Raw genomic sequence first — 26,030 nt, forward strand, 5'->3', positions numbered from 1 at the left:
CGATGTGGCCAGATAGTGAAATCTTTGTCTCTTGATTGTTTATTTCCTAGCTTTATATGAGTTTTTAAGTTCGATTCAGCTTACTATTTTCACATACACTGGCTCGTTTTGGGGGTTTGAAACGATTTTGATTGGTTGAACATATTATGAATATACACAACATGTCCCCATGAAACCTACTTGCTTAAAATATTATGTCATTTTTTTTTCAAGTTAGTGCATGAAAATATTAGCCGAGTTATAACTCAAACCAGTCATGGTTAAACTTATAGACATACTGATGTTGTCTATCACCTCTTTCCCCATTCTATATTGAAATAAGAAAGCGGTGATTAAATGTTGGGGAGAGATCAGCGGATGAACATCTGTGGTTGATATCAGCACCCAAAAGTCAAACGGTTTCACTAACTGCATATGCGAGTGGAAGAATACCTTTTGTCTGACAGCTTTTTTCTTTAGTGAGAGAAACCAGTATGCATCTCGCCACAACACGAGATAGTGTGGAGTGGTTCCTTACCTTGGTAGCAGCCATTTTTGGCGACAATAGCGTCTTATTGATATTGCCAAGAACCATAAAACATCGAGAGAATAGAAGGGTCATCAGGTAGCAAGTGCTACCTAAAACATAAACGTAAAATTTCTTAAATTAAAATTTGGGGGGAAAGTGAAATTTTAGAATAAAATTTTTTTTATAAGAGATAAGAATATGCAAATACATGTTTCGTGAAAAAATTGGGTTCGTAGTCACGAGTCCAAAATGTTCATAGTGTGAATAATGTGCATATGTAAGTAATATGTGTATGTGAGTATTTGGCAGTGTTGCATTGTGTATGTGTGTGCGTTGGTTTACCTTGTTTATGTTAATGTGTGTATAGATGTGTGCAAGTTGATGAAGGCTAGTACATGCGTTATTAAGTAATTTTCTTTTGTGCCTTGCATCCCTCCGTCCAAAAGGTATGAGGGGGTATTGCTAAGCGAGATTCTTGGGTGCCTTCATGTGTTACCCGCAGGTGTTGTTTCGCAGAAAACTGATTTTGTTACTGCAACCTTATAAGAATTAATAAGTTCGCACTGACTTATTATTTTAACATGTATGTGTTACTTTTGAGGGCTTGAAACACTTTTTATTGGTTGAAATATTTTTAGTTCACACATTTCTGCGAAAACTTTCTTTGGGGAGTGAGGAGGAAAGTGAATTTCAACGAGGCTGAAAAAGAAAAACTGTAGCAATTAGAAACATTTTCTTTTTAGCGTTCGCCAGAATCACCTCACGATTAAGTCACCATGCATTGATTTGGCTCTCGACTGCTTCAGTACTTGGTTGAGAATTATGAGACTTTGAAAATAATTTACATCGAAAAAAATGTTTTGTTCATTCTTATCTAGTCCATTTTCTCCAGGCTCAAACATTCCTTGTCCCTAAAGGTAATACAATATTTTCTTTTACACTACAGAGAAGAAATGCAAACAGACCATTACTAGTTTCGAGCAGTGACGTTAGTACTAAAGCGACAAAATAATGCAAGTGTGATTGTAATAAAAAAAATGTGATACTTTTTAAATGATAGAAAAAATGAACGAGGAATGCAAATATACAAGTGGTATTTAACAAAAGTCAAAAAATATTATGAAGATTAACGAATAAGGCAAGTGTAATAAAAGTGTTGGAATCAGAAAAATTTGTTTCCGATGCCCAAAACGATTCTTTTATTGTTTTTATTTCTTTATTTTTACATAAAAATTTATTTTCCTCGTAAAACTAAAGTTTATATATAGCTAGTGTATTTTAGCATTTGCAAAAATATATGCACGTATTACATGGGTTTTTGCGATAATCCAACTCCACCACACACACACATGCACACATGCAAAACAAGTCTTGGAAATTTAAAAAGAATCAGAACCGGTAATTGTATTGGAATACGGAAAAATATTGGAATCGTCGCATCACTAGTATGGAGTACTGTTGCCATATTTGGTTTGATGAATCTTAATCCTTTTTGAGGATTCTGGATAAAGTTGAGACGTACACGCGTAATTTGATTAGCTACACCCTTTCTTCTTCTTCTTCTTCTTCTTTTTCTTCTTCTTCTTCTTCTTCTTCTTCTCTGTGATCCCTCTCTCTCTCTCTTTCTCTCTCTCTCTTTCTCTCTCTCTCTCTCTCTCTCTCTCTCTCTCTCTCTCTTTCATGTGATGTTGTTAGTTTCAGTCTCTTCTTTAAGTATTATAGCACGTTTTCTTCAAAATTGTCTCATTTATTTCCTGCATATTTTATTCCAGTTCATCTGACAAGTGGGTCCAGTGACATTAATCAGTTCGCTATTCTTCTTATTTCAGTAAATTCTTTCCAAGAACTGTAAGTTTGTTGAACTCTTTTCTCGCTGATTGCTTTCCTTCTATGATTTTAGTATTTTCAAGACTAAGGCCATTACTTTGCATTAATCGTCTTTTTTTTTTTTGCTCTTTTCAAGTAGTTTCATGCCTTGTCTGAAGCGAGTCTCAGAAAACCTCAAGCATGTGAGTCCCCCTTCATGAGTGAAAAATTTACTTTCACCATGACTAATGTTCGTGGAAAATGTCAAATAAATAAATAAATAAATAAGGCATGGTCATTGAAAAAAGTGTGAACCATGTTATAGTTAGCTGGGAAGCAGCCCCACAGTATTATGTTTCACAGACGGACAGTTTAAGGAAAGAAACTTTGCTCTTAGAATTTCGTTTAATTTTAGGTGCAAAAAGATAGCAAGGGAAATTATTGACAGTTGTGGTAGTTAGACGAGTTTTTGCTGCGAATGTTTTGAATGTTTTCGGGGGGGGGGCACAGATTGAAGCTCAGTCGAGCACCTGCCATGAAAATAACGACAGGTTTGCAACATCTCTTCTTTTATGTTTTGTTGGCGCTTGTTTAATATTTTAAACAAATTTTCTTTTTTTATTAAAATGTATTTTCCTTTTCTTTTTCTTTTTTCCATCTTTTCTTCTTTTTCCTTTTTTTTCCTCCAACTTTTTTCATTGCTGTTTCATCAATTACAACTTTTTCATTGCTGTTTCATCAATTACAACTTTTTTATTGCTGTTTCATCAATTACAACTTTTTCATTGCTGCTTCATCAATTACAACTTTTTCATTGCTGTTTCATCAATTACAACTTTTTTATTGCTGTTTCATCAATTACAACTTTTTTATTGCTGTTTCATCAATTACAACTTTTTTATTGCTGTTTCATCAATTACAACTTTTTCATTGCTGTTTCATCAATTACAACTTTTTCATTGCTGTTTCATCAATTACAACTTTTTTATTGCTGTTTCATCAATTACAACTTTTTTATTGCTGTTTCATCAATTACAACTTTTTCATTGCTGCTTCATCAATTACAACTTTTTCATTGCTGTTTCATCAATTACAACTTTTTTATTGCTGTTTCATCAATTACAACTTTTTTATTGCTGTTTCATCAATTACAACTTTTTCATTGCTGCTTCATCAATTACAACTTTTTCATTGCTATTTCATCAATTACAACTTTTTTATTGCTGTTTCATCAATTACAACTTTTTTATTGCTGTTTCATCAATTACAACTTTTTTATTGCTGTTTCATCAATTACAACTTTTTTATTGCTGTTTCATCAATTACAACTTTTTCATTGCTGTTTCATCAATTACAACTTTTTCATTGCAGCTTCATCAATTACAACTTTTTCATTGCTGTTTCATCAATTACAACTTTTTTATTGCTGTTTCATCAATTACAACTTTTTCATTGCTGCTTCATCAATTACAACTTTTTTATTGCTGTTTCATCAATTACAACTTTTTTATTGCTGTTTCATCAATTACAACTTTTTTATTGCTGTTTCATCAATTACAACTTTTTCATTGCTGCTTCATCAATTACAACTTTTTTATTGCTGTTTCATCAATTACAACTTTTTTATTGTTGTTTCATCAATTACAACTTTTTCATTGCTGCTTCATCAATTACAACTTTTTCATTGCTGTTTCATCAATTACAACTTTTTTATTGCTGTTTCATCAATTACAACTTTTTTATTGCTGTTTCATCAAATACAACTTTTTTATTGCTGTTTCATCAATTACAACTTTTTTATTGCTGTTTCATCAATTACAACTTTTTCATTGCTGTTTCATCAATTACAACTTTTTCATTGCTGCTTCATCAATTACAACTTTTTTATTGCTGTTTCATCAATTACAACTTTTTTATTGCTGTTTCATCAATTACAACTTTTTCATTGCTGTTTCATCAATTACAACTTTTTTATTGCTGTTTCATCAATTACAACTTTTTTATTGCTGTTTCATCAATTACAACTTTTTTATTGCTGTTTCATCAATTACAACTTTTTTATTGCTGTTTCATCAATTACAACTTTTTCATTGCTGCTTCATCAATTACAACTTTTTCATTGCTGTTTCATCAATTACAACTTTTTTATTGCTGTTTCATCAATTACAACTTTTTTATTGCTGTTTCATCAATTACAACTTTTTTATTGCTGTTTCATCAATTACAACTTTTTCATTGCTGTTTCATCAATTACAACTTTTTCATTGCTGTTTCATCAATTACAACTTTTTTATTGCTGTTTCATCAATTACAACTTTTTCATTGCTGCTTCATCAATTACAACTTTTTCATTGCTGTTTCATCAATTACAACTTTTTTATTGCTGTTTCATCAATTACAACTTTTTTATTGCTGTTTCATCAATTACAACTTTTTTATTGCTGTTTCATCAATTACAACTTTTTTATTGCTGTTTCATCAATTACAACTTTTTCATTGCTGTTTCATCAATTACAACTTTTTTATTGTTGTTTCATCAATTACAACTTTTTCATTGCTGTTTCATCAATTACAACTTTTTCATTGCTGTTTCATCAATTACAACTTTTTTATTGCTTTTTCATCAATTACAACTTTTTTATTGCTGTTTCATCAATTACAACTTTTTTATTGCTGTTTCATCAATTACAACTTTTTCATTGCTGTTTCATCAATTACAACTTTTTTATTGCTGTTTCATCAATTACAACTTTTTTATTGCTGTTTCATCAATTACAACTTTTTCATTGCTGTTTCATCAATTACAACTTTTTCATTGCTGTTTCATCAATTACAACTTTTTTATTGCTGTTTCATCAATTACAACTTTTTCATTGCTGTTTCATCAATTACAACTTTTTTATTGCTGTTTCATCAATTACAACTTTTTCATTGCTGTTTCATCAATTACAACTTTTTCATTGCTGTTTCATCAATTACAACTTTTTTATTGCTGTTTCATCAATTACAACTTTTTTATTGCTGTTTCATCAATTACAACTTTTTTATTGCTGTTTCATCAATTACAACTTTTTCATTGCTGTTTCATCAATTACAACTTTTTCATTGCTGTTTCATCAATTACAACTTTTTTATTGCTGTTTCATCAATTACAACTTTTTTATTGCTGTTTCATCAATTACAACTTTTTTATTGCTGTTTCATCAATTACAACTTTTTTATTGCTGTTTCATCAATTACAACTTTTTCATTGCTGTTTCATCAATTACAACTTTTTCATTGCTGTTTCATCAATTACAACTTTTTTATTGCTGTTTCATCAATTACAACTTTTTTATTGCTGTTTCATCAATTACAACTTTTTTATTGCTGTTTCATCAATTACAACTTTTTTATTGCTGTTTCATCAATTACAACTTTTTCATTGCTGTTTCATCAATTACAACTTTTTCATTGCTGTTTCATCAATTACAACTTTTTCATTGCTGTTTCATCAATTACAACTTTTTTATTGCTGTTTCATCAATTACAACTTTTTTATTGCTGTTTCATCAATTACAACTTTTTTATTGCTGTTTCATCAATTACAACTTTTTCATTGCTGTTTCATCAATTACAACTTTTTCATTGCTGTTTCATCAATTACAACTTTTTTATTGCTGTTTCATCAATTACAACTTTTTTATTGCTGTTTCATCAATTACAACTTTTTTATTGCTGTTTCATCAATTACAACTTTTTTATTGCTGTTTCATCAATTACAACTTTTTTATTGCTGTTTCATCAATTACAACTTTTTTATTGCTGTTTCATCAATTACAACTTTTTTATTGCTGTTTCATCAATTACAACTTTTTCATTGCTGTTTCATCAATTACAACTTTTTCATTGCTGTTTCATCAATTACAACTTTTTCATTGCTGTTTCATCAATTACAACTTTTTTATTGCTGTTTCATCAATTACAACTTTTTTATTGCTGTTTCATCAATTACAACTTTTTCATTGCTGTTTCATCAATTACAACTTTTTTATTGCTGTTTCATCAATTACAACTTTTTTACTATTTGTACATCTTTATTACAAGTTGTTTAATCAATGCACATAGTAATTGCTTTTTTTTCTTCTCTCCAAAAGCTGTCGCTTATGTGCAACAACTGATTTCTCTTTCAGGGATAAAATCCCCCAAATCGCTCCATCAGAGAATGCGAGCACCACCAAGCCATCAATATGCTCCAGCAACTCGCTGAACTCTTCAACCAATTTACACACTGCCACTATCACTCAAATATTGGTTTACTGACAGATTGTGTAGCTTGAACAAGACTACATCTGGGTTCTCAGTGTAAATCGCCTGGATGAACTTCAAGACTAGCCCTGTTTATGTTGAAAACATGCATATAGTTTCTAAATTATTTGGTTTTCTGGGCAAATATTTTGTAAATAAAAGCTCTATCTATAGATATATGATAGATCCTATTTAACCGATAGGCAGAACCCTAACAGCTTACACCATAGTTTAGAATGGACCTGAGAGTAATGAGAACTAAGTGATGACTTTACCAATTTGGTTCGATTCCATTTACTCAATAGATAACAGCCTCATAAAGTTCTCCCACTGCAAATTGAACTTGGAAATAAAAGCAATTAAAGTGTGATCTTTATGTAGCAGTAGTGACATCATTACGATTTTGAATCTTGCCGCTGCTTGGTGTAAGCATTTCATTTCCTTTCTGGCTTGTCCAATTAGAGGCCATCTTTTAGGATACAACAGAAGTTGGTAAACGGGAGTGCGACTACCGCACATGGACTTAATATAGCACACACACACACACACACACACACACACACACACACACACACACACACACACTTACATGGCCTTGACATCAACACAGTACACAAACATTCTTCATATATGAACATATTTTCTTTCCTTACAAACATGACATTCATCCTACCCTCTATATATGATTTTTTTTCTTAACGGGACATTTATTAAACACCTAACTCTCTAACCTTTTGTCATATTCATGAACGTGTTAATTTATCTTTCCTTTTTTTTTAAACATAGGCATCACAACTTATCAAGGCCAAGATATTATTTATGTCAACGAAACCGACTCAATGGAGCTGTTTTAAATGAATGAGACTTTAAAATACTATTTTACATTTTAGTGACCTCGTTTTAATGGGTAAAATATGTGATTCTAACAGTGTCTACATCTTAACTAGGGTGTGGACAGTTTCTGCATAGGTACTTCTGGGTTTCTAAGTTTGTAGCTACTATGCTCCCTTTGCTGGAGAAACTGTTTTTTGATAATCAGAACTACAAATTGGCGAGAGAAATTTATTTTTTAGATTAAACTTTTTCAGATCAATTGTGTCACAATGTCTACTGAATGTGACTATTCGTATCATTTGAATTCCTCAAACTATTGTTCTCATCTTGAGTGTTATTTTCACAACGTTTCAGTTGATGTAACGTCTAGTGTTTTGTATCAAACTCAGAAATCTGCAAGAATGGATGGTGAATCAAGTACTTAGTAAGATTTAGTTGTAAGTTACACTCTTCTTAAAGTTGCAGGTCAAATTCTCATTGCAAGCGACATTCAAAATGCAAATTCTTTATGGATGTGTTTATTTATTATTCCATTCTTTTATTATCATTGTTAGAATGAGACTTTGCTTTTTAATTCTGCACTAATCCTTCCGAAATTTGGATCTAAGAAGTGGATATAGTTTTATGCATCGCGGTTGGGCGGACTGAGAGGGTTATCACATGTAAAAGAAAATGCAAACTCCTTGAAGGTGATTCAAAAAGTGAACCACTACTCCAATCCAATAACAAAACAAATACTTACTAGCATCTTTAAGATCATTGTGGCTTTCTCTTGTAATTCTGCTATTTCACGCTTCGGTTCGATAACATCATCCTTTAATATAACCATAATAATAGATTAATAAATATAAAAACGTGTGTTGCATAGATATATATATATATATATATATATATATATATATATATATATATATATATATATATATATATATACTAGCAGTTCAGCCCGGCTTGGTTCGGGCCCTATGTACTGTTCATAACTTTATGTGCATATGTATATATATATTAAAAAGTTTGACTCATGTCCAGGTAATCTACATCTAATATTTCAAGTGTTTAGATCCAAAATTGGCGGAGGAGTTTGGTAAAGTCTGCAAAGGTCAACTGTTTTAACTGTGACCTCTTGGCAGCCAAATTTTCGCACCCAAACTGATTAAAAATCTTGCTGCATGTCTGAATACCCTTTATGTGGAATTTCAAATGCTTAGACCCAAAATTGGCTGAATAGTTTGCTAGCGACCGCAAAGCTAAAATCTTTTAAATTTTGACCCTTTGGCAGGCAAATTTTCGGCCCAAAACCGATTAAAAGCTTGCCCTATATCTGAATATACTATGTAAAATTTCAAATTTTTAGACCAAAAATTGGCTGAGTAATTTGGTAGAGGCTGCAGAGGTCAAATATTTTTTAACTTTGACCTCAATTTTGACCCCTTAACATTTGAGCTCAAATCAAGTTAAAATGTTTGATCGATGTCCAAGTAACCTATATCTACAATTTCAAGTGTTTAGACCCAAAATTGACGGAGGAGTTTGGTAGAGTTCTCAAAGGTCAAATTGTTGAATCCCTTAACAGCAAAATTTCTGGCCGAAAACCGATTAAAAAGATTTTCCCAAATCTCAATACCCCTTATGTCAAATCTCGAGTCTGTAGACTGAAAATTGACAGAGTAGTTTGGGATGGAAATGTACACACACAGACACAACCACGCACACACACACACACACACACACACACACACACACACACACACAGAGACAATTTCACTTTTATAGATATATAGATATATAAAGAGCTCCAGACAAGGTATGAAGACTCTTGATGTAAGAAGTTAAAAAAACAAAGGAGAATATTACTTCAAAGTAAAAAACTAGCCGATAAGTGATCCAATTCAGGAAGTAGCAATTCCCTCCCCTTTGTCAGAAACATCACTCACGGAACATAAGGATTAAAAGACAATATAAGGGAAGTGAGAGTTAAATCCTACTCTCTCTCTCTCTCTCTCTCTCTCTCTCTCTATATATATATATATATATATATATATATATATATATATATATATATATATATATATATATATTATATTTGCATCGACTTTTGTTGGGTTTTTTTCTGGCGATAATTTTATATGGTATGAGTTATTCCCCTTTAGAGCATTTTTAGGAAGAATTGTCTCCTTTAAATTCCAGTCACCTCACATTCGAAGGGTGTATTAATGCATATATATATATATATATATATATATATATATATATATATATATATATATATATATATATATAAACACGTATATTCGTTGTTTATGTATTTACTTAATTTTCATAGATAAAATAGTTATCTACAGACATGTGTTTCAGTGTACCTAGGTCACATCAGCATGGCTAACTACATGAGTATTCGATCCCACAACCGGGCTACAACCAATCTTTCAAAATTCAGACTCTATGGATACAAAATTGAACTTCAGTATAGACAGTCATGCTGATAAGCCATAGATACGGCAAAACATATCTCCATGAATAACTATTTTATCAATGATAATTGAGTATATATATAAAAAACCAACTAGCATAAACTCTAGCCTCCTGAACTTTAAAAGTGAGTGTCCACAAAGGTACAAAATAGCCATAATAAAAAATTTACTAAGTCGCGCTAAAATGATATCCTCCACAAAAAAAGCATTGCTAATTGAAATAAAAAACATTAAACAAGTACTCATCAATAATCATTTCCCCAATTACATTGTTGATGAACAAATAAAAAAAATGCTACAATCTTCCGATAACCAGAATAATAATGTTAGCCAACACCGCAATGCAAACCCCGTTAATATATTTTACCAAAATCAAATGACGCCTAATTTCAGAATCGAAGAAAATGCAATAAAAAATATTATACGAAGATACTTGACGCCTGTTGACAGTAATTTTAAAATTAAATTTATTATCTACTATAGGAAATTTCGAACACAAAACCTTGTGGTTAAAAACAACTCTTCACCGGCGATAAAAACGTTGGAGCAAACCAATGTAGTGTATAAATTTAAATGCTCTATTGGAGAATGTAACTCCAAAAATAATACATACATTGGGCATACAACAACAACGTTGTCCCGGCGAATAACTATGCACCTTAACGACACAAGCGCGATTTACAAACATTTAAAAAAAGAACATAGCTGTCCCCCCTCCAATGTTAGAAAGGTTCTCGTTGACAACACAAAAATTATACAACGGGAAAATAATGTAAAAAAATTAAAGATTCTTGAAGCGTCGTACATTAGAACTCTTCAACCTAATATAAATGACATTGCATTTCAAAAAAGCACTAACGTTCTGAAATGTCTTGCGTAGTCCGTGTTGGACGGACTTCGTACATGGTGTCTACGAACTTGCTGGTTTTAACACTCGAATTTTTAATCGACTTTTATTCTTAATCGACTTTTATTTTAACTCATCACTGACTATATATATTTTAGTTTTCACTTTTAATCCTCATTTTCGCAATCCTGTATTTTTAACACCTGATGATGATTCGTGGACGAATCGAAAGCGCTCGTAACAGCAACATGTATGGATCCTTTATTAATATTTTTGATTTTGAAACAAAAAAGACAATACGAAAAATTGAAAAATTAAAAAAAAGAATTATAAGACAAAATGTCTCCGTTGTATTTAATAATATTTGCTTGAATATATATATATATATATATATATATATATATATATATATATATATATACACACACACAAAAAAAGAAAAAGACAAAAGAAAAACAAATCAAACATAGGAAGAAATCATAAAAAAATGAGAGATTTACCGGTTTTGTTTGGATCAATAAATGTCTTTAGAATATAACCGATAAATCTCTAGTTTTTGATGATTTCTTCCTGTATTTAATTGTTTTCCTTTTGTCTATTTTTTTACATCTTATCTCACAGCATTTCAATTTTATAATATATTGTGTATTTTATTTTATGCACGAATACACATATATGTGTGTGTGAGTGTTTGTGTGTTGCATATATATATATATATATATATATATATATATATATATATATATATATCTTGGCAGTACTTCGCAAACGAAGATTCTATGAAGGGGGTTTTCCACGTCGACTGCAGGCACGCTTGTGGCTGACGAGCACGATGCGGGACAAGCAGGTTCGGCCAAAGCGGCTGCAGTCAAAAGTCACGTCCGGTGTGGCTGCTGAAGTTTCCCGAATCTTTCTCCTGCAGCACTTCTCCCTCAGATTCTTGGTGCGGGAGATCTCAAAGGAGGCAACAGCCTGGTGGACAGTACGTCGCCAGATAATATGGTCAACAGCGAGAGTAGACCACTGGAGGTGGTCAATATGGCAGTCACCGAGGGACTTCTTCAGAGAGTCTTTATATCTTTTCTTCAGTGCCCCTCTGTCACGACGGTCAGTAGAGAGTTCGCCATATAGGACTATCTTGGCCAGGCGATGATCCTCCATTCTGGAGACGTGCCTGACCTAGCGTAGCTGTGACCTCAGCAGCATGGCCTCGATGCTGGTGATTTCCGCCCGCTCGATGACCTCAACATTGGTGACATAGTCACTCCAGTGGACGTTGAGAATGGTGCAGAGACAGCGCTGATGGAAATGCTCGAATAGTCGTAATTGGTGGCAGTAAATTGTTCAGGAATCAGAGCCGTACAGCAGGGTGGAGAGTGCTACGGCTCTGTACACACTGATTTTTGTGCAATTTTTTACATGTCTGTTTTTCCAGACTCTGTTGTACAATCTGCTAAAAGCACTGTTTGCTTTGGCCAGGCTGTTGTCTATTTCTCTTTCGAGTTTGGCATTTGATGTGATGGTACACCCCAGGTAGGTAAACTGGTGAACGGTCTTCAGCTTAGTCTCACCAATGATGATGTGGGGAGGGCGGTACTCTACCCGGGGAGCTGGTTAGTGGAGAACTTCTGTCTTTTTCAAGCTGACCTCGAGTCCGAAGAGCTGGGCAGCCTCTGCAAAGCAGGATGTGAGGTGCTGCAAGGGCGAAATGTCAGTCGGCTCTAACTACCGGGTATCACCCTGCTCTCCATCACAGGTAAAATCCTTGCCTGTTTGCTCCTAAACAGACTGATACCTTCCATCACAGAAGATCACCTCCCAGAAATGCAATGCGGTTTTAGAGCAGACGGGGGTACCACGGATATGGTCTTCGTCCTCGGACAACTGCAAGAGAAGTGTCGTGAACAAAACAGGGGACTCTACATAACATTTGTGGACCTGACCAAGGCATTTGATACAGTGAGCCGGAAGGGGCTTTGGCTGATTTTGGAGCGCCTCGGCTGCCCCTTAAAGCTCCCCAACATAATAGTTCAGTTGCATGAGAACCAAAGCGGTCAGGTCAGAGTAAATAATAACCTCTCAGAACCCTTTCTCATCGTCAATGGCGTAAAACAGGGATGCGTTCTGGCACCGACTCTGTTTAGCATCTTCTTCAGCATGATGCTCAAACAAGCGACCGAAGATCTTAACGATCATGATACTGTCTACATTCGCTGTCGCCTCAACGGCAGTTTGTTCAACCTCAAAGGTTGCAAGCTCACGCAAAAACCTTCGAGCAACTGATCCGGGACCTCCTCTTGTTGCCCACACCGAAACAGCCTTGCAGCGCCTCACATATACACATATATATATATATATATATTTGTCATCCGCATACAGTACTGTTTCATTGTATCACAACTCATCAGTGCGGCTAGACATACACCTTTCCCCAGCCATGGATCGAACCTACAACCGTTACATTGAAATTTGGTAGCTCTCACCATCAGACCACGAATCAGTGCTGTGAATATTTCTCCTCGAGTGTATATTAAATCCCCACCCACCCGTCGCAACAGTGCTCTAACCATCAGTTTGTTTTCACACAAACTTAATAGCTTAAATACGCGTCGGGTGAAAACAAAGTGCTACTGGATCATTTTTCGTAAATTTTGGAATTTATACTAATTTCAATATGACATGTAAGTATGTAATAATGTCTTCACCTGAAATGCGTTTGTTTAAAAGATCATCAGTCTACTCAAGCATCATTATTTCTGGCAGTATATGTGTGTGTACACGAGTTAATATATAGAATCGAAGATGTTTTCTTACTTCTTCTGACATTTCTGTCATTTCTTCTTGCATCCCCATTTCTTCTCCTTGTTTCTCTTCATTTTCTTCTTGTTCCCCTTTTGGCGTCTTCTTCCTTTCTTTTTTCGTCTCAGATTTAGCCCCATCTTTCTTTTCTTCTTTCTTTTCATCTTTTTTTTCATCTGTCTTTTCATCTTTCTTTTCATCTTTCTTTTCATCTGTCTTTTCATCCCATACCTTTTAAAAAATAAGTCAGCAACATGTTAATAAAATACAATTATAAAAGCAGTTGTAGTGTGGTCCCTAGTAGAGGCCATCTTGGACAACGATAATATTTTCGTGAACCACACCGACAATTAATATTTTTTTTTTTTTTTTTTTTTTTTTTTTTATAAAGGCATCACCACATTATCAAGGCCCAGAGGCCACTCAAGGATAAGGGTTAAAGAGTGTACAGTAGAAATTGGTCAATATAGTAATCATTAGTAATGAAAATTTGGTAAATTTAATAACTTATATGGAACGGCTCATCAAGAACTTATTTACTTTAGACTTGAACACAACCATATTGTAGTCAGCCGGAAAGCAGGAAAACAGAAGACAATTCCACAGGCGTGCAGTTCTAAGAAAGAAGCTTTGTTCATGGAATCTACGTTTAGGTTTAGGCACAGATAAAGAGTGGGGGAAATTATTGATAGTGTTTACAGCTAGACGAGTGTATCTTGTGAAAGTTTGGCGAGGGGGGACCATAGATTGAAGCTCAGTTGAACACTTTCCATGAAAATAACGATACATCAGAGACAAACTCGCAACATCTCTTCTGTGAGATAGAGGTTGCAAGGAGGAGAAAAGGACATCTCCTACGAGGCTACGAAGTCTATTTTGAACTCTATCAAGGCAGGACAAGTCCTTTCTAGCAGCTCCTGCCCAGATGTGGCAACAGTATTCCATCCTTGGACGTACCTGGCTCTTATATAGGTAGAGAATAGCATCAGCAGTGAGATATCTACTGGATCGATAGAAAGATCCCACCATTTTTCCAGCGGCCTTGGCAACAGATTTGATATACGTGTTCCATTTAAGATCAGGAGTAATGGTCAAGCCCAGAAGCTTGTCAAAACTTGAGGCCTCCTGAAGACGAGAGCCATTCATTTCAATTGATGACAAATGTGAATTAGAAAGTTGATGATGTAAAGAGAGAAGCTTGGTTTTAGATGCATTAAAAGTAACCAGCCACTCCTTTCCCCATTGTACTACGTGCTCAAGATCAGAGGAGAGAGAATTGGAGAGAACTTGGTCGTTTACTGTCTTAGATGTGGTACCATAAATGGTAGTGTCGTCAGCATAAATGTCTACAAATGATGTAAGGATATGATTTGGAAGATCATTAATGTAGATCAGGAAAAGAGTTGGGCCCAGGATGGATCCCTGAGGGACACCGGCATTAATACTGTGAGCTTCTGATTTTTGCCCCTCAACTACTACTCTTATGAACCTATCAGAAAGAAATGATTTAATAATTGAGAAGACTTTTCCAGCTATACCATAGCTAGCGATCTTATGAAGTAAACCTTTATGCCATACCCTATCAAAGGCCTTAGATATGTCAAGAGCAATTGCCCTAGAAAGATTGCCACCGTCGAGAGATTTGCTAATCCTATGCGATATAACTGTAAGGACATCTGCTGTAGATCTAGCAGAACGGAAACCATATTGAGTGTCACTAAGAAGGTTATTTTTGTTGAGATGTTTGATTACTTCTGTATTTAACACAGATTCTAGCAACTTACTCATGACGCACAGGAGACTTATTGGCCTGTACTGAGAGGGGGATGAGCGATCACCTGAATTCTTAAATACAGGGCATACTGATGAGATTTTCCAGGGAGATGGGAAACTATTCTCCTTAAGACAACGATTAAACAGTTTTGTAAGTATGGGCGCTAATTCAGGTTGAAGTTTTTTGAGTACTATAATTGGAATACCATCAGGGCCAGTTGCTTTACTCGAATCAAGGTTTTTGATTAGCTTCGCAACATCACGTACAGATATACGTATATCACATAGCGTGTTTTCTGATACAGGAGGAAATATTGGGGGTTGGCGGTCTTGGTCGCAAAGGGTAGAATTAGCTGCAAAGTTCTTGACAAAGAGTTTGGCTTTGTCTGATGCTGACGAGATTACCTCAGGTCCATTGATAATAGTTGGGATGGAGCACACGCTTCTGTTCAGGATTCTGTTTGCTATTTGCCAAAACTGGTGGGAACCAAGCCGCTGCTCAGCTACTTTGGACTTAACAGATTGATCATACAACACTCTTGCGTTCCTTATTACTTTCTTACAATGGTTGCTGGCAGTCCTGAAAACGGCTTTAGTTTCCATACATCTATTACGTTTGAAGCAGTGGAAAAAGTGATTTCTGTGCGCAATGGCAGCAGCACATTCTGGAGAGAACCATGGCTGGCTGTTAGGTTTTTGCTGAAACTTTTTAGAGGGTATGAAATGGTCAATACCTACAATTAACCATTCAGTTAGGTCTAATACTATAGAGGACACATCCTTTTTAAACATGGAATGCAGAGGTAGATCAGATATAAATGTACGGAAGCTATCCCAGTCAGCCTTAGTGTATCGATATACTGTACGATGAAGAGGTACGTCTGGGGACTTATTACATTTCATTTTTATCTTAATTGATACAACAGAGTGGTCGGAAGATCCAAGAGGCGACAGAACAGAAACTGAACATAGTTCAGGGCAAGTTGTGAGAAAAAGGTCTAGTAGGCTCGCATACTGGCCGTCATTATCGGGCACACGGGTAGGTTCCTGAACAATCTGAGTGAGGTCATAGGCAATGGAGAAATCATGACAGAACCTCCCCTCATCATCGGTCTTGTTTGAGTGGGTCAACCATTCGACGTTGTGAACATTGAAGTCTACACATACATGAATGTTAGCTGAAGGATAAGTAGAAAGGACTTGGTCAATTTTCTCAGATATGCTTTGAAAGATAGTAACTCCGCTGTTGTGTAAATATAAATATACAATTAATATGAATTGGGATATAATGTTTCTGAATTTTTTCAGATGAGGATTGTTTGTATTATTTGGATTCTTCGCACTACTGTTTGCATCTGGAGGCCACAAGGACCCGTGGCATAATGGATGAAATACTTGGTAAAATTCAGTTGTAAGTTACACTCTTTTAGAGTTTGAAGGTTTCAATCCCAGGTGCAGGTAACAATCAAAAATAAAATTACAAATTAATTAGAACTTCGACTCGGTCATGGTTGATGGAACAAGAGCTGGCTACTCCTGATTTCGACAAGATACTCCTGAAGAAGGTTGAAGGTTACATTGACCGAAAAGTTGCGAAAATAGCACTCGCATGGCTCTACGAACAAACTTATCTTTAGTTGACCTTTGACAACTAAATATTTTCGTTTACTAGCCAAATAGAAAAGTTATGAGCCAAACTTACATGATTTTTAGAATATGACATCTTCGTTCTGTGACGAGGATGTACATCATAAAGATTTTTCTGTGTTTTTTTTTTAATAAGTGTAATTCTAAATATACAACAAATTTTATGTTGATACTTGAAGGTAAAAACATTCTAATTTCTGCAGATGTTTTTTTAAACAGCCTTTGTTAAAAAAAAGTATATTGTTTTGTTAAACTTTTATTTTTTAAATAATTTAACTTTGTCCATTTTATATAAAAAAAGTTGAAACGATATTTTTCATTCAGTAGTGAGCTAAAAGATAAGCGTTTCATTATTTCTAGTCGCCACTTTGAAAAACCAATCGCAAATGCGACTGTTTCACTCGCAATGTAGAGCCCTGCGAGAGCAGTGGTCCGAAGAATCTAAATAATGAGGTTACAAAGGAAGAAATTGAAACGGAACATGCATGCCTAATAACATGAAAATAAAGTGAAAATGAAATGGAAATATTAAAATGAAATATTGAGAAAAAAAAAAGACACCAGATGGTAAATGATATCTAAAACATAAAAAAAATTAGAGGATACGAAATTTTATTATAAAACGTTTTTATACAAGAGATAAGAATATAAAAGTTGTTTCACAGTCATTTATAGAAACATGTGTTTGGCGAAGAAATTTGGGTTAGTAGTGACAAATGAAAATGTTCATAGTGTGAATATATGCGTATGTGAGTATTTGGCAGCGTGGCATTGTGTATGTATGAGCGTTTACCTTGTTTTTGTTAATGCGTGTATAAATGTGCACAAATTGATGAAGCGGGTATGTGAGTCATTGAGTCCTTCCCTTTTGCAACTTGTCTCCCTCTGCTGGGGGTAGGAATGAGTATACGTTCTGATGCATTTCAGATGCAGCTACCGAAGTTTGTTAAAATTTGTCTGTTTGTCTGCTCGTTTTATAGGAGTCTCTAAATTCGAACTTATTATATTCACATATATGTGTTACGTTTTATGGTTTAACAATTTTTCATTTGTTGAAAATATTTTGAATTAACACGTCCATGTTAAAACTTGTTAGATTTAGTAAGTGATGTGAGAGCATATCGGAATGAGCCAAAGAAAAAAGAGAGGAAGCAATTAAAATCTTTTGCGTTTTAGCATTCGTTCAAATCACATCTCAATGTCAAATGGCACAGGAGATAAATTGGAAAATAATGAAATTTTGCATCATACGAGCATACGAGTTCCTATTTATTTGCCTAACCACAAGGGCAGAATTTAACACATCAGGTCAGTTTTTAATGTGGGAAAAATTCGGCTCCCCAAAAAAGGCAGTCGCAGTTGAAAGAAAAATAAAAATTTCTTTAGTGTAGAAAGATTTCTCCTCCAATGACTAATGACATTAGTGTAGAAAGATTTCTCCTCCAATGACTAATGACATAAAAACGAAGAGTAATATCAGATTCCCTCAATCTAGAAGGATTTCTCCTTCAATAACTAATGACATAAAAACGAAGAGTAATATCAGATTCTCTCAGTCTAAAAGGATTTCTCCTTCAATAATTAATGACATAAAATGAAGAGTAATATCAGATACAAAACTTTGCTCCAAAATCGAAGAATATGTTCGTTCACCTGTTTCTCTGCGTCTGCAGCTTCTTTTGGTTTTTTGGATTTTACGCGGCTTGTTTTTTTCTTTTCTGTTTCTTCTTTTTCTCCTCCTTGTTCTTCCTCCAGTTCTATTTGTTCTTCCTCTTTTGGCGCCTTCCCTTCTTTTTTCGTCTTAGGTTTAGATGGGCCTTTCTTTTTATCCGGTGACTTGCTTGATGACTTAAAAATAAATAAATTTTAGACGTGTTAACGACATGCGATAATTTGTTTAATCTTGCCACATAAGTAGACGAAACAAATATTTAAAAATGTCAATGCAGTTGGATGAGACCTTAATATGAACATTTCAGTCACTCAGAAGAGCAGAAAATATACACCTCTGCAATCAATCTGTGGATCAACAAACCAAAAAGTCTCAACTCACAGGTATAGGTTCTTACTTTCTTTCATACCTGCCCCATGGTCGGGAGTACGTGACAAAACAAGCAGCAGCAGCACAGACAACAAGAAACTATTACAAACTCATGAACACACAACTCTTCTACATCTAACCCTAACCCTAACCCAATAACTCTCATTCATTCTTTACACATGTCCATACGTTCGAAGCCTGTTCTACATACATCTCCCTATCCAGAGTTAATCTCCCTCTGAGGTCATCAGATCTAAGTCTGTCTTTAACATCCATCGTATCATTCTCACAACATTTCTATCCAAGCAACACATATCTTCAAATAACACATATCTTCAAATAACACATATCTTCAAATATGATAAAATAATAGTTATTATTCAGATACTGTTCCTTGCAGAAGAAGTTCCAGTAATAAATTTATATGGTTCACACATGTTTCATCGTCGCTCCACTTGACTCGATAAAACAATTTTTTCTAATATGAATAACTTTGCAGCTTTTGGTTCAAGCACTGTTATTTTAACAAGTCGTTTGATTAAAAAAAATTAAAGTAAAAAATATTTAACAAAAATGTAAACATGTTTGTATATATTTTTTACATTTCACTTTTGTTATTGTGATCGATTTTATTGCGTTGCAACATGGATTCTTCCCAACACTGTGCATGCATTGGTGTTCTGTGCATGGAAGAGAGTGACAGCAGTAGTGCAGGTGCAGATGCAGATGCATATGTTATTAATTGAAAAAATTGAATTCTTTTATTGATTAATTTTCATCCTAGTTTTATATTTTTATATTTTTTATATGTTTTTTAGGGTTTTAATCTTTTAATTTCTGAAATTTATATTTATGGGTTATGGTTTTATTTAAAGTTTGGAATTCACCTTTGTAAAATTCTCTTGTTTTTTCCCAAAATCTGTTTCCTTGAAACCGAAAATTTACAATTTAAAGGACAGCTGGGACAAAGTTGACTTACTCAATTAAAAAACAAAACAAAAGATGAACACATTATTAGCAAAAGCCCAGGAAAGCAAAAAATAAAATAAAATAGAAAAAGAAAAAAAAAATGATAAAATATCATTGTGAATTACAAAAAACACAGTACTTAATGCAGCGTGTGGGACACCATTTCTAGTGAGACAGATATAAACAAAGGCTAAAGAGAGTCCAACATAAAAAAATACTGGTCCCTTTCGTGTTAGGTCTGAAACCGACGATACTGATGTTTTTTCTGATCTTCTGTAACCCTCATGCACATGTGTGTGTGTGTGTGTGTGTGTGTGTGTGTGTGTGTGTGTGTGTGTGTGTGTGTGTGTGTGTGTGTGTGTGTGTAAGCATATGATGTTGAAAGAAGCAGGAGTATTGTTCGTTTCAGAGTATCAGCATAGTCTCTGTGTGACAAATCTAATTATATGTTTATTTCATGTTGCCATGATGCTGCATGCACCCTGGGTGGGTTCAGGCAGCTTTTTTCAAAGGAGAAAGTTTCTAGAGAATATTAAATTAACAGACAATCCTCAGTCACATGTGCATATCTTTCAGTCGATATGATTTTAACAAGAGAGTCGCTATAATCAATCCAGAAGCAATCTCTGACAACCCATCACTTCTGTACTTTTTGTAAATACATATAACTCCACCACCTTATTGTCTTATTTCTTATGGGACCTTTAAGGCCATCACAACTTGTCAAGTGAAATAACAATACAATGAAGAAGATAAGAGTAGTAAGCAAAAACTTAGTAAGAGATGGATTAACTATTGGTGAGTTAATTGCAAATTACGGCTAATCGAAACAATTAAAATTGAATTAAAAAAACATAGCTCAATCCCAAAACTAAAGAATATTTTAGAATGTAGTTTGTGCTATAGTAGTTCGAATAATTCAAATAATAAGAATAATCAATCTCCATAGTAACCGAATAACTTTTAGGCCAAATTCAACTAAAAACATAGTGAGACAACAACTATGGAAGGCAGTAATTACTGAGAATGCAGTTATGAGACTCGGCATTTCTATCCAGTCGCGGTTAATCACTTGAAGAAGGCCAAAGGATGAGTTGGCCGAAATGTAGTAAGACATCAACAACTATGAAAGTGAGAATAACAGTCTTCAAATAAATAAATAATCAATCCTCATCTCAAAAGTTCAGAAACATTTTTTGTTGTTATTTATTAATTTTCACTGATATGTTTAATGGTTAGGATTATGGTCATTACGATTATGGGTTATACACTGTATATGTTCAAAACCGATCTATAAAAATAGATTCCATTTCTTGTGGTGGCTTTTAAAAGCTGGTGGAAATTAACAAGAACAGAAGGTAATCGTATTGACAGAAAGTACAGAAGTAATGGGTCGACAGAGGCTGTTTCCTCACTTTTTCTGATTGATCATAACGACTTTGCTCATAGATAAAGGAAGAATCAATATATTACACATACCTCCCCTTCGAGGGTGAGGATGTCCAATACATGTTTATCAAATACAAATCAGAAATCATAACAGCACAATTAAATTCTACTTCATGTTGCCTGCTTCTCCTGCGATGGAGGTTTTTTTCACGTTCATTGCCATGAGAAGGGTGGGGGGTGCATTGTCACCTGGAATTAAAGTTTCCCAGTAAGTAAAGAAAAGAAAAATATTCTCAAATTTGAAGAAAGAACTATTTATTATGATGTTGATGCTGTCTTCTCTTCTGCTAGTGAAGATTCTGGACTACAGACATGTGGAGACGTTAGCATTACAATAACATTGTCATTCTATACACATGCTGTTCGCTGTGATTTTTTAAAAAGTTTACAATATATTTTACTAGCTCTCCTTACATAGCGTTGCCCGGGGAGTATTTTTATATTCATTTTTTAATCATTTTTCTTTTTTTCATCGTGTTATGGCCTTAAAGAGCCGAAAGAAATAACAGGAACAGAAGTTAATTAACAAAAAAGTAGAGAAGTGATGGGTTAGCAGAGACTTCTTCTTTACGTCACTTCTCTTTTCACTTCTATTGACTTGTCATAACGACTCTATTACTATGAATAGAGTTAGGAAGAGTTCAACATCATAATCAATCGTCCTTTCTTCAAATTCGAGAATATTAATCTTTCTTTAGTTGCTTTTTCTTTTTATAAATCCAATCTACAAATATATCTTTTAAGGCGTTAGCATCTACTATTGCATAAAAAGTACTTTGTGTGTGAGTTTGTTTGTTTCCTATGGATTTTTATGAAATTTTACACAAAGGTACTTTATGTGCCTGCCAGTGTTTTTAGATAGGTTTTGTATCGGAATGTCTTCTAGATGTATCAGTAATTGATAATTGATAAAAATTCGACGAAAGAAGGAACAGGTGATTTTGACCAAAGTTAAACCTTTTATACAGCCTAACATCACAAGTGAATTTGAGAAGTTTTGTTATCACACAAGCCGAAAGGCCCAGCATATAACATCAACAGTAGGTTCTTTGATGACAAGGGCACGTTCGAAATGAATGTTTAAGTTTAGAGCACAACTGAACTATTATACTTGACGTATAAATTTAATTCAAGCTATTATATATAAAAATAATTTTATAAAATCAACAGTGCGTTCTCTACAGTACAGTGTAGACTACAATGTATTGTAAACTAAGTCATTGTGAAGCTTTCTCTTGGTGTATCGTGACGGTTCCCCAACTAGAGAAGGAAATCAATTGATTTGAATTAAAAATTAAATCGATTTCATCGATTTTGATGACAATAAAAATATGGAAGTGTGAAACATTTGTTGATTATTCTTTAATCCCAGGTAACGTCGGGTCTCCCTGCTAGTATAATATCTAATGTAAATCTCACCTGTCTGTTTAAATGTCTGTTTAAATGTATGTATGTATGTATGTATGTATGTATGTATGTATGAACCCTTTTTCGGGGTCAACAGCCAACTAGCACCATGTGTGTTTGCGTGTTTGTGTGTTTGGGTGGAGAGGGCTCCCATACGCCATGTTGAAGGCAACCTTTCTAGGAGAAGCAAATCTCTGATTAAAAAAAAAACATAAAGCGGGAGACCAGTACCCGCAGTAAGCTGGTCTGCAGTTTAACTTGTTGCTGGCTATCTTGCTCTTGCTTGTTGCTGAATCTCAACATTTTGAACCTAGAGAGAGACTTAACTGTTGTACAAAGCTAAGACTCTGTAACATCACCTGTGTAAAGATACTCCCTCAGACCTGTGGCGATGGAAAAGTTGTGACGCATGGATGCTTGAAATGCTGGAAACATGTACTAATTGATCTCAATGACCGTCTTCAGTGTCATGCCTGCATGAGCGTGTGAATTCACCAGTAGGACTAAGAAAAAAAAAAGTAATTTCTGGGCTCATGGGCATTAAGTGTCTGAGAGAGTGGCACTCGTCTGACAAGACGTTTGCACTCATCATGTATGTATGGCTAACACTTTTGACAGAGGTGACAGATTTTCACAAGATCAGTATCATTTTGAAGCTCGATGTCTCGAACGACAAATATCGAAAAATTGGCCAAAACATTGACTCCTTCACCCTCAACTGGGCAGTTTTCTACAAGGAGGGGTCGCTTTTTTTTTGTGAGCCATTTTTGCAAGTCATCGTATAGGTTGGATTGACTTTGCCTAATTTTAACGTTCTGAACTTCTGATCGCGTCATGGAGTAGCGGTAAGACGTCAGATTTTCTTTCACTTTCTTTTCCACCTTCGCATTACGGGTTCGAGCCTGCCTGCCTGCCTACTACCACTATTTTTTTTGTTCAACACACACCTCCAAACACCCGGGCAACGCCGGGCACCCATGCTAGTATATAACTAAAGCAAAGCAGAAATGGTGATCTATCCTATTTTGTTACTACATGAATTTTTCCTGACTCTTGTTGTTATGACAAACCAGTAGATGTAGGAATAGAAGTGAATTCCGTGTTTTCTGTTGATTTTTTTTTTTTTTTGTTCATGTTATTTCCTTTTAACGTCACAACATTATGATCAAATGATTAAAATTAAAGGTGAAATTGGATGCATGTGTTTATTTCAATGGTTGACTGTGTGTAAATAAGGTGTGTGTGTGTGTGTGTGTGTGTGTGTGTGTGTGTGTGTCTGTGTGTGTCTGTATTAACGTGCCTATTTTGTTTGTGAGAGAGATGGTATGTACTAAATTGTGTGCAATATGATGGCGCTGTTTAATTAGCTGCTAAAACTCACTTGCGTTTTCTGTTAAAGAGAAAGTATTGGAACAAAATGAGAAATAAAACGGTGTGTTTAGAGTTTTCTTAGTATTCATTGGAATTCTCTGATTGTCTGAAAGCGATTACTGATTTAAGATTTTGTCCAGAACAAGATTATTTTGTCAAAAACTAAAAAGATTCTTGAACCATCAATTATAAAAATGTTCACTTACGATTCCAGCTGTGCCTTCATCTTCTTTTGACCTTTCTGTCGTTTCTGAGGATGTTTCATGTTTGGAGGATGGTTTCGCCTTTGCTGCTTCTTCTTCATCTTCTTCTTTACCTTCTTCTGCTTCGCCTTTCGTCTTTGATTTGTCGAATGTTAAAAAAAAAAAAAAAAAAGAAATCAGTAACATGTTAATAGCTTGCAATAAGCTCCCCAAAAGGCAATACTAATAAGCTCCCCAAAAGGCAATACTAATAAGCTCCCCAAAAGGCAATACTAATAAGTTCCCCAAAAGGCAATACTAATAAGTTCCCCAAAAGGCAATACTAATAAGCTCCCCAAAAAGCAATACTAATAAGCTCCCCAAAAGGCAATACTAATAAGCTCCCCAAAAGGCAATACTAATAAGCTCCCCAAAAGGCAATACTAATAAGTTCCCCAAAAGGCAATACTAATAAGTTCCCCAAAAGGCAATACTAATAAGCTCCCCAAAAGGCAATACTAATAAGCTCCCCAAAAGGCAATACTAATAAGCTCCCCAAAAGGCAATACTAATAAGAAGGGGAGGAATCTGATCCCCACAAACATTGTTGACTTCCGACTCTGAATCCTGACTTATTCTGATAAAAAAAAAAGTTTTATATTTAGATTAAAAATTGCAGTTAGTTTTAGTTTAGTTAGTTTATATAATGGCTTCCTGAACCTAATTAACCACCCAATAACTTTTAGGCGAAATTCGACTCACCCTTTTGAGGTGATACACTGACTCTAACGATTTTCTAGCAATTGCCAATACCATTTCGTCATCGGAGATAAATCTCTTTCTCCATAGTATTTTTTGAAGTCTACAAACAGCCAATGAGCCAATAATTCATAAGCCAAATTTGAAGAATAGGGTAGGAGTTTGGAAAGAATTCCAAGTGCAATTCATGCAAATTTACCATTCTTCCAATCAACTTATGACATGGTGCATTGTCTTGGTGAAAACACTTTTTCTTCTTTCCTTGTTACATTCTTTTACGATTTCTTTCTTCAAAGTCACTAATAATTCTATATAATATTGTTATATATTTTTTCCTTTTTCAAGGCAATTTAACGAACAAAATATCTTGCACATTCGAAAATATGAAACTCAAACCCATTAACTGTTGCAAATTTGGACGGCTTTTACATGCTGCTGTTTTTTCATCTGACTTTTAAATAAAGTAGTAGATCCATGTTTCATCCATTGTTGCATATTAATGCATTAAAACAATTGCAAAAACACTTTGAATCGTTGACATAATGTTTTTGATCATCTGTATGCAAACACGGTTCCCAGCTTCACACAAAATGGTAAATACATTGTCTACAGGTACGGATCAAATAAAGAAAGGAAAGAATAAAAAGATTCAAATAATCCAGAAGGAAACACTGTCTCAATCAGTAATATTAGTTGACTTATAACCAGAGAGAGAGAAAGAGAAGGGATAAAATGAACAGAAAGAGACTAATTTTCGATTTTGTCTTTTTGAAGAAAAAAATAACTTTGCATGCTAAATTCTGTTTATTTAAATTCAATGAATCTTTTTATTCAAATTTACGCTCATTTTTTTATTCAAGCAACAACTAACTCCCAGTAA

At 34.4% G+C, this 26,030-nt stretch overlaps 1 protein-coding gene across 3 annotated transcripts in view; it reads right to left on the bottom strand.

The window, feature by feature from the left end:
• The window catches only part of LOC145268769 (uncharacterized), a 319,098-nt gene that overhangs the window by 198,726 nt on the left and 94,342 nt on the right, over positions 1 to 26,030 (bottom strand). For all 3 annotated transcript variants that reach the window (XM_080124371.1, XM_080124370.1, XM_080124369.1), the window contains exons 6-9: positions 24,416 to 24,547; positions 18,626 to 18,820; positions 13,568 to 13,783; positions 8,178 to 8,249 (exon numbers count right to left, since the gene is read on the bottom strand). In XM_080124371.1, coding sequence (XP_079980497.1) covers positions 8,178 to 8,249; positions 13,568 to 13,783; positions 18,626 to 18,820; positions 24,416 to 24,547 — 615 coding nt within the window. The remainder of the gene's footprint in view (positions 1 to 8,177; positions 8,250 to 13,567; positions 13,784 to 18,625; positions 18,821 to 24,415; positions 24,548 to 26,030) is intronic.

The sequence above is a fragment of the Euprymna scolopes genome, chromosome 44, assembly GCF_053919585.1.
Source record: "Euprymna scolopes isolate OS-2025 chromosome 44, ASM5391958v1, whole genome shotgun sequence".
Classification (NCBI taxonomy): Eukaryota; Metazoa; Mollusca; class Cephalopoda; order Sepiida; family Sepiolidae; genus Euprymna; species Euprymna scolopes.